The 16,848-nt window shown below is 35.8% G+C and overlaps 1 protein-coding gene across 6 annotated transcripts in view; it reads left to right on the forward strand.

The window, feature by feature from the left end:
- Window positions 1–16,848, forward strand: part of ABCC9 (ATP binding cassette subfamily C member 9) — a 146,309-nt gene that overhangs the window by 84,716 nt on the left and 44,745 nt on the right. For all 6 annotated transcript variants that reach the window (XM_006155068.3, XM_006155070.3, XM_027774439.1 and 3 more), the window contains 7 exons: window positions 3,476–3,613; window positions 3,751–3,876; window positions 8,070–8,166; window positions 10,013–10,242; window positions 11,611–11,759; window positions 12,333–12,402; window positions 14,281–14,438. In XM_006155068.3, coding sequence (XP_006155130.1) covers window positions 3,476–3,613; window positions 3,751–3,876; window positions 8,070–8,166; window positions 10,013–10,242; window positions 11,611–11,759; window positions 12,333–12,402; window positions 14,281–14,438 — 968 coding nt within the window. The remainder of the gene's footprint in view (window positions 1–3,475; window positions 3,614–3,750; window positions 3,877–8,069; window positions 8,167–10,012; window positions 10,243–11,610; window positions 11,760–12,332; window positions 12,403–14,280; window positions 14,439–16,848) is intronic.

Here is a 16,848-nt window from a genome sequence, read left to right on the forward strand (position 1 = left end):
AGAAAATGTTTTTTTTCATCATGTCTTACTATCTAAGAACATTTAAAGTTAGAATTTTATGGAAAACTAAATTATTATGAAAGCTCATTCCCAACTCATGTGTTCTATTTTCTATGTGAAAATTTTTCAGTGAGAATTATTTGAGATAATTTGGTTTGTATCACAAAGGCTCTAGGGTTTTTATTGGAAACAAAAACAGAAATTTGTCCTAAAAGTGGTCAAGGTTTCCCATGATAATTACCTGATCTTCTAAAACCAGTCATTTGTAATTTGTAATTACTGATTTATAATTACCAGCTAAATTTTGGTAATTATATCTTTGCTGTAGTATTGAACATGGAAATGAGACATCTTTGTCAGTATAATCCTGATAATCAGTGATATGTTATGTATACCTATATGTTTATTTTTAACTAATTCTGAAGTTCTACCATTAATTCTGTGTTAAAAAAACTTTAACCTAGGGTTTTCTATCACTTTTCCAAAATTTAGCAATTAGAATACCCAAATTATTTTGTTCTTATTATTAAAAGGAACTGAACGATAAATAAGGAGTTGTCTGTGATGATTCAAAAATGCAACTCACTGGGCAGTAAAAAACAATTCAGTCTCTTATACATACTACTTTTGAATCATTTTGTAAATAACTGATGCTCATTAAGGTGACCCAGAGGGCTTGAAATATTTTTAAATATTTCCTGCGCCACCCAAAGAGCTTTAGACAATCAAGATAATAAATGTTCCATTGAGCCCATTTTGTTTCATTATCAAGTTCTTTGCACCCAAATAAATTCATGCTTTAATTTCATTTTCCTACAAATTTTTTGGTTTTTTAGAATTATTATTTAATTTTATTTATTATTATTATTTCTTAATTTGACCAGAGAGAGAGAAAGAAAGATGGAAAGTGAGGAAGCAAGCTGCCAGGTCTGGAACTTGAACCACAGTTGACCATGTGTGAGTCCAGCACCTTAAGCACCATGCTACCTGCTCCCCCCATGAACTTTTTGAAGCCTTCTCATATATGCATATGTATATAATGACAATTGTTTTGTCAAACCAGTATATTATTCAGACTATCCCATTATTTTAATGACTTCAATAAATAAATGAGATAATTAGACAGTCTCTGTTGTTAAGAGCCATTTGAAGACATTGATTATATCACCCAGTTATTCATTAGCATGATATTCAGTAGACTGATTTTTAAAAGGCTATTATAATTTGGGGACCAGCAGTTAGTGTAATGGCTATGTCACTGGATTCCCACATAGTCGACTGCGGTTCGCGTCCTGGACCCGGTGGCTTAAAACTCATGCCAGGCGTGTGTGCGGCACATGCCCAAGATCCTGAGAGGAGAATAGAGGAGAAGGGATTGCGGCATAACCATCCCCCCTGGGGGGTGATTTCTCACTTTTTATCTCTCTGTCTCTCTCTCTCTGTTTGGCAAACGCACGCGCCTTATAGCAAAAACCTCTCCAAAAAAAAAAAAAAAATGAAAAAAAAGGCTACTATAATTCCAAGTTTCTCTAACTATGTGAATGTTTTGTTAATATTTATTTCCCATAAACCTTCTCCTAATGCTTTAATAAAGCTGTATTACTTAGCTTCTGACTATATAGACACAAGTTGATAAAAAGTTGAAACTTTTTAAAATAATATTATCTATAATGAACATGCAGATGAATTTATGCTAACTTTCAAATGTCAGTGTCTATCTCAATAAAAATTGCTTTTATTTTTCATTATCCAGATAATTGACCAATTTATTTGTTTGTATAGAGACTTATGATTGTGTGGACCTATTCAGAAATTTCACAGAATTATAATTTCTAACTATCTCAATATGTAGCCTATGTGTAGTAGAATGACAAACCAATTATTTCCTTCTTGGGCATATAAGACCAAATAGAAATTTGATTTCATATTCTACATATGGAGAAACAGCCAACAATTAAGGGCAATGAAGAAGATACTCATGAGCTCCTTTTTCACTGAGCCAATCACTTTTCCCAATTCTTTGCCAGAAACCTCTACCATTTTTCACTAGTTTGTCGTTTGAGCTTTCCCTCAGTTTCTTTCATTGCCTGCCATTCCTGGTGCTTCCACCAAGTAATTCTACGTCTCCTGCACTCTCTTGCGTACAGATAACTTTGCTTTCTTTCTGATTCTTCATTTTGAGGAAACATTCCAATTTTCTTTGGTAGTTTCTAGCTTTCTTTTTTTTAAAGATCCTGAAATGAACTGTGCAATGTGATGCTTTGGAAAACATAGGAATAAAATATGTGTAAAATATTTTATAATAATGCCATCAGTAAAAAATCAATATCATTTCCTAAATAATTTTCTAAATGTCATTTTTTAAGAGTTTTGCCATACGGCATGTGCACTCACCATAGAGAGAAAGAGACAGAGAGAAGGAAAGTGAGAAATCAACCCCTGTGGGGATGGCCATGCTGCAATCCCTTCTCCTCCATTCTGCTCACGAGATTCGGGGCATGCATACACATGTGCTCAGTGTAATTTTCAAGCCTCTATGTCCAGGACTCAAACTGCAGTTGGCCATGTGAGTCCAGTGCTGTAATCTCCATTGCCAAATGCTGGCTCTTTTCTACCTGGCTTAATAACTTAGTGCAGAAAAACTTCCTTTCTTCCAAGATGGTTGGCATTACTTCAGTGTTAGTTATGTCATTCTTATACTTAATGATAATAGCTAACATTTATCTAGTATTTATTATGTACCAGGCACCATACTAAGCACTTTATATATATTATCTCATTTAACCCTGAGACTATTCTCATCAAGTCCTGTTATGATCTAGTTAACATTTTCAGTTCCTATTTTTATTATCTAGAATTTAACTACTTCTATGATCTTTTAATTCTTTGTTTTGGTTTGTTGTTACAGGTTGTTGAATAATGTCAGGTTTGAACCTGAAGATTCTATAAGAATTCAAATCACTTTAAATATTATTTAACATTTATATAACTTTGAGTTGGAAGAGAAAAGAATAGCTTCCTTTTTAAGTTAGTAGCACTTTTTTTTGACAATTTAAAATTCTGCAGAACCTGGGACCAGCAGTTAGCGTAATGGCTATGTCACTGGACTCCCACGTAGTCAGCCACAGTTCGAGTCCCGGACCCAGTGGTTTAAACTCACGCCCGGCACATGTGTGTACGTGCCCAAGATCCCGAGAGGAGAATGGAGGAGAAGGGATTGCAGCGTGGCCATCCCCCCGGGGGGTGATTTCTCGCTTTCTGTCTCTCCGTTTCTCTCTGTCTGGCGAGCGCAAGTGCCCCTATAGCAAAAATCTCTCCAAAAAGAAAAAAAAAAAAAGTTCTGCAGAACCTGTTTCCATAAATTGGATTTGAGGAATAATATGCTCTTAGTAATTGTATTTCTACTTTCTAGAAGAATTCAGGCCCATAAAGAGTAGAGAAAACATTCACCTTCTCTCCTATTTACTGGTTGCAGGATGATCCGTTCTCTGCCCTGGACATCCACTTGAGCGATCACTTAATGCAGGAAGGGATTTTGAAATTTCTCCAAGATGACAAAAGGACGCTCGTTCTCGTGACTCACAAATTACAGTACCTGACTCATGCTGACTGGGTAAAATCTTAGGATTTGTTGACTTTTACATTACAGTCATATAAATAAATAGAGATAAATACTTTCTGAAATAAAAGTAATCCATTTGGCCCATTGAGGCTTTTTGTCACATTTCTGCTGACATATTCTTTCCTTAGATCATAGCCATGAAAGATGGAAGTGTACTAAGAGAAGGGACTTTGAAGGACATTCAAACCAAAGATGTCGAGCTTTATGAACACTGGAAAACACTTATGAATCGGCAAGATCAAGAACTAGAGAAGGTAATTGCTCATAGTTCAGATTTCAGAATCTAAGTCACATGAGTCAAAAATGTGCTATGTAATTATAAGAATGCCTTCAAAGAAGTGTTGTTATTTAGTGCTTGATAATAATAACGGTTTTCTTCTGGAGTCCAAAGTAATCGTATCTTTTTATCTTATTAAAGAACAGGCTGCTTTGAACTTATACAATGTTAAAGTTGTCTTTTGGATGATGTGCTGTCAGGTCTTTAGAGGATGGTTATTTGAATGTGAAATATATTGCAATTATATTTATATTTAAAATTTAGACAAACTGCATGCTAAATTATGGTGATTCCTTATTTTGTCTTGTATTTCCTTATTTATAGCTTAGCACCTGTAATGTGATAATATTTTTCACTCAGCACCTGCAGAGGTTTATAGACAAAACAATGGCCAAGATGATTTGGAAAGGAAGGGCCGTGAGCACTGGGTGAAATTAGGAGGCATGTCTGGGCTAGGGTTGGGGGGTGTGAAGGAAGATCAGAAGGAAAAAAAAATACAGTTTGTATATAATATGTGTATATATATATGTATATATATATAATTGTATATAATATGTATATATATGTGTATATATGTATATAATATAGTTTTTTAAAGTCCATAAAGCCCTTTTTATATGATCTAATTTAATTCTCACAAAACTCCTGAGAAGTAAGTAAATAAAATATTATCTTACTTTTACATATGACAAAACTGAGGCTCAGAAAAAGTTAAGTAACTTAACTTAACTTGCTTAAAGTTGTGCAGTTTATAAAATGAGTGGTACCAGTGAGATTTAAACCCAAGTTTATATCCAACATAATTAAATAATAAAGCTTAGGATGATATAAGTATGACATTGTATGAGGTGATACTAGACTGAGGTGATACTGGAGTTAGAGAAATAATCTGTTCTCAGTAATTCCTATTTATACTTTCTAGAACAATTCAGGTCCAATTGTTCTCAGTACTTTATATTTATACTTTCTAGAACAATTCAGGTCCAAGTGCAACAAAAGAGGAACAATTTGTGATCAAGAGATAAAATTATAAATTAAATTTGCAAAGTTTTGAAATGCTTTGCTTTTGAGTTGAGACTGGGAAGTATCCAGAATTTGGAATTCCTGGCCGGGATTGAGCATCAGAAACTGGAATATTTGTATCAACAAGTATCTAAAAATATCAGGAAATTAAAATATTTTAGAAAGAGAAAAAAGGGATTTATTTCCATAGGAAGAGAAAAATTTAAAAGTCAGACAAATTCTGGCATTTCCCTATCATCTGTGGATTTGCTGAAGACCTCAAAATCAAACCACACAAAGAAAAAAAGATATATGCAAAACTATGAGCAGAATAGGACAAATTGCAGCACCATTGAAATGAAAATATTCAGAACACACACACACAGACACACACACCATGACAAGGTACAGTCAACAAGTGCCCACTGAGAATTGTGCTGTGGGAAGGTTGATTATAAACATACTGCAGAGGGCTTTACATGACTTTTTGTTCAGTGATCTAAACACCAGGGACAAGAGAATATGATGTAAGCTTAAGCAGTGGGACAATTTATGGTTTACTTTGGAAAGAAGATCTGGAAAAAAAAAAATGAGAGCTGTTGGCTCGATATTATAGTCAGACTGCTAAGCAAGCCAGGAAGAAAGTTTGTTAGGTTGTACTTAGAAATGAAGCGATCACTGGAGATAGCATAGCTCTATAATTAAAGACACATTACAGGAAAATGAATCAACCAAGAGAGATATGGAACAAGTGAGGGCATGGACAGGGTAGATCCAGTTGTGAAGTGCGGTGGGGGTCAGTAGAAGCCAGAATGAATCAAGCATCTACCCAGAATACTCATCTGGAGATGGAAGGCGCTCCTGTACATATATAGTGTGATGTGTGTCACGATAGGCAGGTGCCTGAATTCACCTGCAGCCAGAGAGAATCACACTGTGGGGAATGAGACCACTAGAACATCTTGGGGAAGATGTCAAAACAGCTGTCTCTTCAGTTTGGTTTATGGCAGGACCAGGTGCTTGCTTACCAACCAGGGCCAATTTTGCCCCCTATGGGACATTTGGCACATGTGAAGGTATTTTCAGATGTCCTAAGTGGGATGGGGGATGCGGCTAACATCTAGCAAATAGAAGACAGGGATGCTGCCAAATATTCTGCAGTGCACAGAGCAGACGCCCCTTCAATGAGTTATCCAGCTCAAGTGCCAATAGTGCCAGTCGGGAGGAGCTAGGTTTGAGACAGAACAGCTCAAATGGAGGAGGTGGATGAAGACAAAAGACACAGAAAATCTGCCACAGGACGATAGAATTGTCCGTTTAAGAGACTGGGGGTAAACAGCAAAGAATGTGTTTAAAATATAGTCATGAAAACTACAAGGAAGGAAGAAGCAACAACATTTTCAGCTAATTTAAATTTTTGAATTATTTGATTATGTGAAAACTCTAACTGGCTGGGCACCAATCATTATCTTCATAATGTTATTAAGCAAAATAAATTAGTATCATTTGATGCTCCCTACTCCCCTTTCCCTGCCCTCACCTTAGCCTGGCCTAGTAAATATTTATTGGATGAACGAAACTCAATTTTTATTTACTTAATCTAATATTAAAACAATTTAAAATATTTAACCTGTAATGCATTTAAGAGGAGTATTTACTTTTTAAAAAAGAGAAGCTACTTTAAGGGTTTTGTTTTTTATTTTTTTAACCAAGATATTTTATCTTTTATTATTTTAATCAAGAATCTGGAAGTCATATAACCTTCTAGAATAACCAGTCCCCTAAGTCACACTTGTTGTATGAGGTCAAAACAGCAACAATAACAAGAACTTAAGGTCACCCCTCAGGAACTGATCACTAAAGGTTTATTGGCTTATTGATGTAACACACTGTTTTGTTTTTGTTTTTGTTTTTTTCTGTTTAATACTGGTATATACAGAAAGCTCCCAATTTACCATAGGTTTCAAATGTTTCTGGGCTAGTTTTTTGAACTCAGAAATCATTTCCTCACAGACTTGTGTGTAGAACCTGATTAACCTGCAATATGCTGAACGGATACTATTGTTCTTGTTCTGAGGGGAAAGAGAGGGACAAGGTGTTGGAACACAGAGCATGGAGAAAATGACATGCTTTCCCCTTTCTTGAGCCCAAGAGAAGTCTGCAACAACACTTAACATTTTGCAAAATTTGTTTTGGGCACTTTTCCTTTCTTTCTGCTTATTTCTACCTCTTTTCCCTAAACTGCTAGGTACCTAAGAACTCTCGTTGTCTATTTGATTCAAAATTGCCTACCTTTCTTCAGAGCCTGTTAAAGTTCATTTCTTTTGTACAACTCCATTAACAAGAGTCTAAAGAAACTCATTTTGATTTAATATTTCATATTAAATCAAATGCAAATTTCAGTTTAGGAACTGAACAAGGTAAATCCAGTTGTGACGTAGTGGGTCATTGGAAAAGTTATGACATATTTTTCTGTTTTTCTATGCAAAAATGCATCATGACTTTTCTGACCACCCAGAATGGCAGCCAGTAGAAGCCAGAATGAATCCAGAACCTACCCAGAATTCTCATCTGGGGATGGAAGGAGATTACTGAGAGCAGTTTAACTACATGCATTTTTTTTTAAGAATTATTATTTATTTATTTTGATTTGCTATAGGGCATGTGTACTCACCAGAGAAACAGGGTGAGAAAGCAAGCTGCCAGGTCCAGAGCCTGAATCACGGTTCGCCCTGTGAGAGTCAAGCACCTTAACCACCATGCCACCTGCCAGTCCTGAGTACATGCATTTTTAAAGGAAAATAAATGAAGTCTCAGGGAAAGTCTAAAAGTGATGCAAAAATAAATAAATAAAAGAAGTAGAGTGGTAGAACTCTGTTTTAGAGTAGGGGAGAACTCTGCTTTAGAGTAGGGGAGACATCTCCCTCCCCCTGGGGCCAGCGCTTTTCCTGGCCTTTAATAACCTACCCCTCTGAGCACTGAAGCACCATCTACAAATATAAGGTGTTGCCTTCAAAACTGCTCCTGTGCCAGGAGTCATGGATCTCCAGGATGAGAAGTCAAGGGAACTAACATTTGTGTGTGTGTTTGGGGGGGGGGGAATCATTCTTTGACAAGCCAAACTTTCTATGACTGTGAGCTCCTTGAATGATAGTATACTTACTACAGGATATGGAAGCTGATCAGACAACCCTAGAGAGGAAAACTCTCCGAAGAGCCATGTACTCAAGAGAGGCCAAAGCCCAAATGGAGGATGAAGATGAAGGTAGATCTTTTTCTTGTATCTGAAACATTGAAACAAAGTGATAGGATGTGAGGGTTCTACCTTAGCAGTTTAAACATGGGCATTGCAGTGAGAACTAACAAGCTACTTTGCATGTGAAAAGCTAAATCAAATAATACTCAGAATAAAAAGAATGGGAGTTGAGCCAAAGCAAAGTGTATATCATCCATCAACTGGCAACCCCACATGAGTGTCTTATTTTTGCGCTGTACGTGAGAGAGAGTAGAAAGAAAAAGGCAGTGGTTTGTAAATGGACCTAGACCCTCATTTAGAAAAACTAAGAAGGTCTAATATAACGACAAATCAAGCTAGTGTACACTGTATTCATGCAGGAAAAATTCATTTTGCAAGCTGTAATGGTATACAGTGATTAAATGTATTGAAAAATTAAAATTAAAATTAAATTAAATTAAAAAATAAAATGTCAATTCCTGCGAAATAAATGGGAAAGATGGTATTTTGAAGAATGTATATTTGATTCATTCAGTAAGTTCTCATGAGTTAGATGAAAATATAGCAGTGAAAGATGCAAAAATTAAAAAGTCATTTGTTACAGTTAAATTTTCTAGTTCTAATAATACTGGGGAAAAATGTACTGGCATTTTAAAAATGAGATACAATAATTACACTGACTTGATATTTGTTGGCAAGAATACTGTAAAATTAACCAACTTTGAAGTCCATAGGGGAAAGATATTACACTTCATTTTCCTATATAGTTTTTACTTAAGACTGCATTTCTACAAATTGTGAAAATTATTTCAAACCAGAGAATGCCAAACTATGTTACCTTTTTACTTTAGATGTTAACTATGAAAGCGTTTCAATAAATATTCTTTGAGTAAATGGAGAGATGAATGAATGAAGAGTGAATTTTGCATTTCAATTTCTAAGCTGAAAGATGTTCTTAAAGCATTTGGGGGGCTGTAGACAGACATCAACTTCTAGAATATGAAATCAATTTTTCCCAATACACTCTAAAGGTAGAGTTGCACCCACTGATTCTCTCCAGGGCCCCAGTGGAGAGTATACCACTGAGGTTGCTGAGTCTGCTCTGGTCTTGCCATGTTAATCTGCCCTCTGAGGTATAAAGTTAGATAATATCTCTTAAAGAGTAAAAGAAGGTAAGACATGAAAAGAGCCTGCTGAAATGTGTATTACCTACAAGGGTGCTATCCCAGGCCCTATCAAGTATGTCTGGTATGTCTATCTAAGTCACGAGAGGGGAAACAGGAAATAGGGAGCACCTCCTTTCTCTAAAGAGACTTGAAGTTGCAGGTATTGTTTCTACAAGGGAATCTTCAGGAAATTCATAGAAAATGCATATTGTGGGGACCAGCAGTTAGCGTAATGGCTGTGTCGCTGGACTCCCATGTTTTGACCATGGTTTGAGTCCTGGACCCAGTGGCTTAAACTCACTCCAGGCGTGTGTGCGTGCGTGCCCAAGATCCTGATAGGAGAATGGAGGAGAAGGGATTGCGGCATGGCCATCCCCCCTGGGAGGTGATTTCTTGCTTTCTGTCTCTCTCTGTCTCTCTGGTGAGCGCACGTGCCCTATAGGAAAAAACCTCTCCAAAAAAAAAAAAAAAAAAAGAATAGAAAAGAAAATAAAATGCATATTATGGAAAAACTGTGCATAGATTTCAAAATTTTTCCACCTAATAAGTAAAATTGAACTTTAATTCCATTTTTTCTGTGAACTGTCTTGAAGTCTCCTCAAGTGTCTATAAATTTGAGGGTTATATACTTCTTTGTGGGACAATAAAAATTATATCTACATTATGCCTATCTGAAGCTTAAACTAGTTTGTGTGTGTGTGTATATGTAGAGGAAGAAGAGGAGGAAGACGAGGATGATAACATGTCCACTGTAATGAGGCTCAGAACTAAAATGCCATGGAAAACCTGTTGGCGATACCTCACTTCTGGAGGGTTCTTCTTACTTTTCCTGATGATTTTCTCTAAGCTTTTGAAGCATTCAGTCATTGTTGCTATAGACTATTGGCTGGCCACATGGACATCGGAGTACAACATAAACAGTACTGGAAAAGCTGATCAGGTAAAATGGGTTCAGTTCTGTTTTTAAATCCCCAAGGAAATGTCGAGATTAATAATACTGTGCTCTTACCTGAGTGGGTACTAGTGGTCTTAATGTTATAGGACTCTGATGATTCAATAAATTAGTCATTAGAACACAACCTAAAACAGAATAAATGGCCAAAATGTTAAAAATGGAACATACTATTATTACCTTGGTTTTGATTTATTACAAGAGGGTATGTGTGCTCACCAGAGAGAGCGCGAATATATGCACACCCAGTGGGGCATGGTCACAGTGCAGTCCCTTTTTCTACATTTCTTCATCCTCTCAGGATTTTACACCCAATGTTTATAAAGCTGCCAGGGCCAGGATACAAACTGTAGCTAGCCACGTGGGATCCAGCTTCCTATGCACAGTGTGTGACTACTGTGCTACAGTTTTAAACTTACTTTTAAAAATTTATCATAAGAAACAATTAAGAATGTTTGGATTCAGTGGAGTTATATATGTATGATTTATTGGGTCATTGGAAAAATCACAATACATTTTTTTTTGAGAGATTTTCACTGTAGGGCGCGTGCGCTCGCCAGACAGACAGAGAGAGACATAGAGACAGAAAGTGAGAAATCACCCCCCAGGGGGGATGGTCACGCCGCAATCCCTTCTCCTCCATTCTCCTCTCAGGATCTTGGGCACACACGCACACGTGCCCGGCGTGAGTTTTAAGCCGCCGGGTCCGGGACACGAACCGCGGTCGACTACGTGGGAGTCCAGCGACATAGCCATTACGCTAACTGCTGGTTCCCAAAATCACAATACATTTTTGCATAGAAAATACATCATGACTTCCAACAACCCAATATGTGCATGTGTGTGTGTGTGTGTGTGTGTGTGTGTGTGTGTGTGTGTGTATGAGGGTGCTTAAAAATTTTGTGTAAATTGAGTTAATTTATGAATTTATTTTGGTTTAAAAATATGTATACAAACATATAAGACTTTCTTTGTTCTGATAGTATTTGATTTTACCTATCTTCATCAGTTTATTAGCTAGCTATTTTGAGATTACGGATAGGAAAGAATAAACTCTACAGTATACAAGAGAAAGCCAAGACTATGTTCCAAACCCCAAAACAAACTTACTACTTTCATCTGACTTTAGGCCAACTTTGAATGACAGTGAAGTAAGCAAACAAGGAGTTGGCCTGTGGAATTATGAAGACACTGCCCTGGGTTTCCCAGAACTGCAGTCCTTCAACTGTCTAAACGTACAATGTATTTGAGATAATGAAGTCAACAAACTTGTTTGACTTTGACTTTTCATTTTCTAGTGAGGTAAAAAACGTTCAGTTGATAATTTCCTATGTCTTCCTGTTGGTTGTTTTTTAGACCTACTATGTGGCTGGATTTAGTATACTTTGTGGAGCAGGTATTTTCCTTTGCCTTGTTACGTCTCTTACTGTAGAATGGATGGGTCTCACAGCTGCCAAAAATCTTCACCACAATCTCCTCAATAAGATAATTCTCGGACCAATAAGGTAAAAAAGTAATTATCACTCTCATGCATAAAACCATAAAAGCATTCATTTTAAAATTTAAGTGATACTTGAAAGTTTAAAGAATTCCTTCAGTCCTTGACAAATGAATAGGAAATTTATTTTCATGACTCTAAAATGTCCGGTGCTCAGGTTCCAGATAATTTAATATTTTCATACATGGTCTTAGTCCATTATCCTTGTACTAACAAAAATACCTGAGACTGGGTAATTTATAAAGAAATTGAGGTTTATTGAATCACACAACTGATGGGCAGTCCAAAGGCATCACAAAACAGCAGAAGGCAGAATTTGAAGCAGACAGAACATGGTCTGTATCCATGTGGACTCCTAATTTTGTCTAGTTGTATACACACCAAAATTAGGTCATGGGACCCTGTCCTTGCATCCAGGTCCACTCTGAGACATCATGGAAATTAAGTTTTAACTAACACTTTTATAATGCAACCAAGTCCCTGTGTATGAACTTTTGGGAGAACAATCTTACTGTATGAACCTTTGGAGATAAATAATTATCCAAACCATAACATACCCTTTAATTTGTTTATTATGTAGATTTTTTGATACTACTCCCCTGGGACTGATTCTCAATCGTTTTTCAGCTGATACTAATATCATAGATCAGGTGAGTATCTGAATGACTTCAGAGTTCCAAAATTAATTTCTCAGTATAAATTAAAGAGCATTTTAAGATAAAGCATGATGCTTACTAACAATAGAGGATTTCTAAAATGTAAATAAAGGTCTATTTGCATTTATATCAATATTATATGCACAAATTATTTACAGAGTAAAATCATAAGGGAAAATATTTATTCAGACTAATTTGTGCTTATAAAAGAAGGTACTTAGAGAATCAGCATGAATAAAGCAATAGCAAATAATGAACCAATGTTTAAAATTTTTATTAGAAAAAGGAATAATTTACGTTTAAAGTTTATTATTTATTTTCCCCATGAGTGAGAGTCTGAGATGAACAAGAAGACAGCACCTTCAGCAAGGTCTTGACCCCATGATACACTACAGTTTCAGCTAGCTCTGAATCATGGGTGTGTGTGCATTGGAGTGGGGTTAAAGTCCCTATTCTCTGTACACAGAAAGGTCTCCAGACCTGAACCTAGAACCTTCTCATGTGGGTCGGTCTTGCAGAGTGCTATACTACCACCCAGCCCCCATAAAAGGAACTGATTTTGATCAATGTTTTATCTCCATTCATAGTATAAAATTTTTAAAAGTTTAATAGCCATGCAGATGCCTCCCAGAAGTAGATGAGATATAAAACTCTTTTCAATATCCTCTCCCTTTTGTAGATTTGCTCTTAAAACATTAGGTTGTGTGAAATTTTAGGGAGTATTCTAAGAATACCCAGTCTAGTCTAAAATCCATAAGTCTCTAGAAGTTTTACTTGAAATTAAACACATCACACTGAAGTTGAATCACTCTAAGAGCAGGACCTTTATAATGAAGAAATCCATCAGATTTAGCCTTTGCCTCCTCTGACTTTCCAGAGAGGAATTAAGAACGCCTAAATTACCATCAGTTTAGAAAAACAATGCTGGATACATACAGCTGACTAAAAAGTGTGCTGAGAAGTCTTGAAATTTTCACTGCCTTGGTGTTAGGTCACGCTACACCTAAAACATTTCATAAGGCAAACATATCGGAAAAGAAGATGCAAAACAGTCGTTATTTAGAAAATTATACAAGGTGTCTTGGCCCACTATTTTGTTGCTAACAAAAATATCTGAGACTGAGTAATGTATAAAGAACAAAGGTCTATCTGACACATGATTCTAGAGGCTGCAAAGTCTGAAGACTTGGATTGATGTCATAATATGGCCAACAGAAACAAAAATGGTGGTGGATACAAGAGAGAGAGACCTGGGGACAGCGATCTTCCTTTTATAATAACCCACTCTCATGAAGAACTAACCCCTTCTCAAGAGAGCTAGAACTCATGGGTTCTTGCAAGACATTATTAATTCATTTGTTAGAGTGATGCTACCATGTCCAATTACTGCTAACTAGGCCTCAACTCTTACAGGTCTCATTACCTCCTGATTCCCGCTCTGGGCACACCTTCCTCTAGGAACTTCCATTTGCTCAGCTGTCTGGAAACTATCTAAACCTTGTCTTTTGAGTTTTTAATGAAGGCTTCATTAGATAGGCATATTGATTACATCATTCACCATTGGTGATCAGCTGAAACTTATTTGAGGCTAGAATAGGGTTGAAAGTTCCAATTCTTTAATCTTGCCTTGGTCTTTCCAGTGACCAGCCCCTATCCAGTCCCTTACCCAGGGACTGGAGTCCTTCATTCAACTCATTAGCACACACATTACAAAGATTTTAGGAGTTGTATGCCAGGAAATAGGAATGAAAATTAAATATATATTTCACAATATCTCAGCAACTTGGCATTAACATAAAGAGAGTATTTTTGTTGTATTTCATGTTTCATGTGAGCTAAAATTTATTTCCTTTCAAATTACCTTCTTAATAGCACATCCCTCCTACTTTGGAATCTCTCACTCGCTCAACACTGCTCTGCCTGTCTGCCATCGGGATGATTTCTTATGCTACTCACATGTTCCTGGTTGCTCTGGTGCCTCTAGGGGTTGCCTTTTATTTTATCCAGAAATACTTTCGAGTTGCCTCTAAGTAAGTAAAACAGTGTTCTACTCACTTTGAAAAGCTGATATATTTGATTTACTATGATCAACATTTGCTTTAGTGTTTACAAGATAAGGTATGGAATTGAGAAATGCAATCTATTTTTACTATGACAGACCTACTCTTATTTAATGATTCTTTTGTAGATCTATTATTTCTGAACTCAGTTGTCTGGGCCTTCTATCTCCCTGGATGTATATTAATATGCGGATTGCTCTACTGAGTTTGAGTCCACAGACAGACTGTATGAATTTTTCAATGCATGATCCTTTTGCTGAGCTGACATTGACAGAAAGCTTACGAAATCAAACATAGTCTCAAAGAGTTCGTGATTTAATAGTATATTCCACAAGTGGGAAAAAAAGTTTAAAAATATCTAAATCTTTAAAATAAATTGTGGTAAATATTAGTGGAAGTAAAAATCATTGAACAGATAAATCAGAGTGATGAGTGTAAAGTAAATACTTCTAAAATCAATCGATGTGCAATTATTGTACGTATTCATGGGGTATAATACACTTTTCAATACATAAATAAAATTTATAATGATCAAATCAGTATAATTAGCATATCCATTATCTTAAATTATTGTTACTTTTTGTTGGAAACATTCCACATTCACTCTTCTAACAAACTTGAGCTTTGTATTATTAAGTAGTCATCCTACTGCGCTATAGAAACATAGAACTTGTTCTTCCTATGTAACTTTGATTTTTTTTTATCCATTAACCATTATCTCTCAGTCCTCTCCCTCTGCCCTTTCCAGCCTCTGGTAATCACTATCCTATTCTCTTATTCTATGAGATCAATTATTTTTAGCTTCTGCACATGAGTGAGATCATGTGGTATTTATCTTTCTGTGCCTGGCTTATTTGCTTACCATAATGTTCTCCAGGCTCATCCATGTTGCTGTGAATGGCAGGATTTTATTCTTTTCTATGGCTGAATATTTTGAATGTTCCCCAAACAAACTGATACTCCATATTCTTAATCCATTCATCCACTGATGGCCACTTAGGCTGATTCCCTATCTTTGCTATTGTGAATGGTGCCACCGCAATGGTGCAGATATCTTGTCAACATACAGATTTTCTTTTCTTTCCATATATCCCCAAATGTGGGATCTCTGGATCTTATGATAGAGTTAAATGGAATATAATGTCAGTTGTTTTGAAGTGTTTCGGTTTAACTTTTAAGCTTTGCTACAAATAGTACAGTAAATTATATCAAGAATCATTTTATTTTAGCAAACATTTATTAAGTACTTGTGTTGTAATAACTGTATTAAGCCACTGTATTCAACATTTCAAGAGCCTGTCCTCAAGAAACTTAGTGTCTGGGGATGATAACACAAAAACCATATAGTATGAATACAAGGGGACCTGAAAAAGTTTATGGGAAAGTGAAAATAAAATATGAGCAATTTTGGTGCAAAAACTTTGAAATAGTTATTTTCCATAAATTTCTTAAAGACCCCTCATATGTGGATTATTAGTATAATAATAAAGCAGATACTGACTTTATTTAAGAAATTGAAAATATTTAATATGACTTGAATGTAGGGAAGATAAAAGAAAGTAGAGGAAGGCAAGAAGAAAAGAGGATTATAGTTAGGAATCTCCTGAGCATGTCATACAACATTTAATAATTTTAAAAATATGGTTCTCTCTCAGAGACATAAATTAAGGTCCTTTGAATACCTGTGGTCCTATGAAATCTAAAGTATTAATTCATCCATAGAGAATCATCTTTGCTTGTAGCAAATTCAGACCAAGAGGGAGAAGCTGGCCCTTAAATTCAATTTCATTTCTTCTGGTAACTTTTGCTGTTGCTGCTTGCTGGAGGGACAAAGAAGTTCAGAGTTATTTCATTACTACTGGCTGTTTCCAAATTTATCCTTGGCTTCTTACCACTAATATCAAACAGGCATATCTTAATTCAATCACATGCTCATTTGGGGCTAGTTTTGCCCTTTACTGATACAAATTGAGGGCAAAGGTTAAGCAGATATTCCTAGTCCATTACAAATTTAAATTGTGAATTATTTCATTATCAGTGAGAATTATCTGTTAGCATTGGTAGTGACTAAAATATGTAAAGGATTATCACTTTTAAAAATTCCATTATTCTTGTCTGAAATTCTCTGACAATTAGCAAATATGACTGCCTGATATTAAATCTCGCAGACAAGATAATCCTTCTCAAGGGTGAGGCTCTTTAGGGTGTTCTATAGATTTATATAGGTAAAAGGATCAAACCAGACAACTAACATGCTTGAACTTTATTGTTTATATTTTATACCTGAGTAGAAAGAGAAAATTTTAAAATAAAAATATAAATACCTTAAAAAAGAAGAACTTACCCATGTTGAAAAGCTCAGGCAACTTAGACGGTTTTG

This window comes from Tupaia chinensis, unplaced genomic scaffold (assembly GCF_000334495.1).
Source record: "Tupaia chinensis unplaced genomic scaffold, TupChi_1.0 Scaffold000434_1, whole genome shotgun sequence".
Lineage (NCBI taxonomy): Eukaryota > Metazoa > Chordata > Mammalia > Scandentia > Tupaiidae > Tupaia > Tupaia belangeri.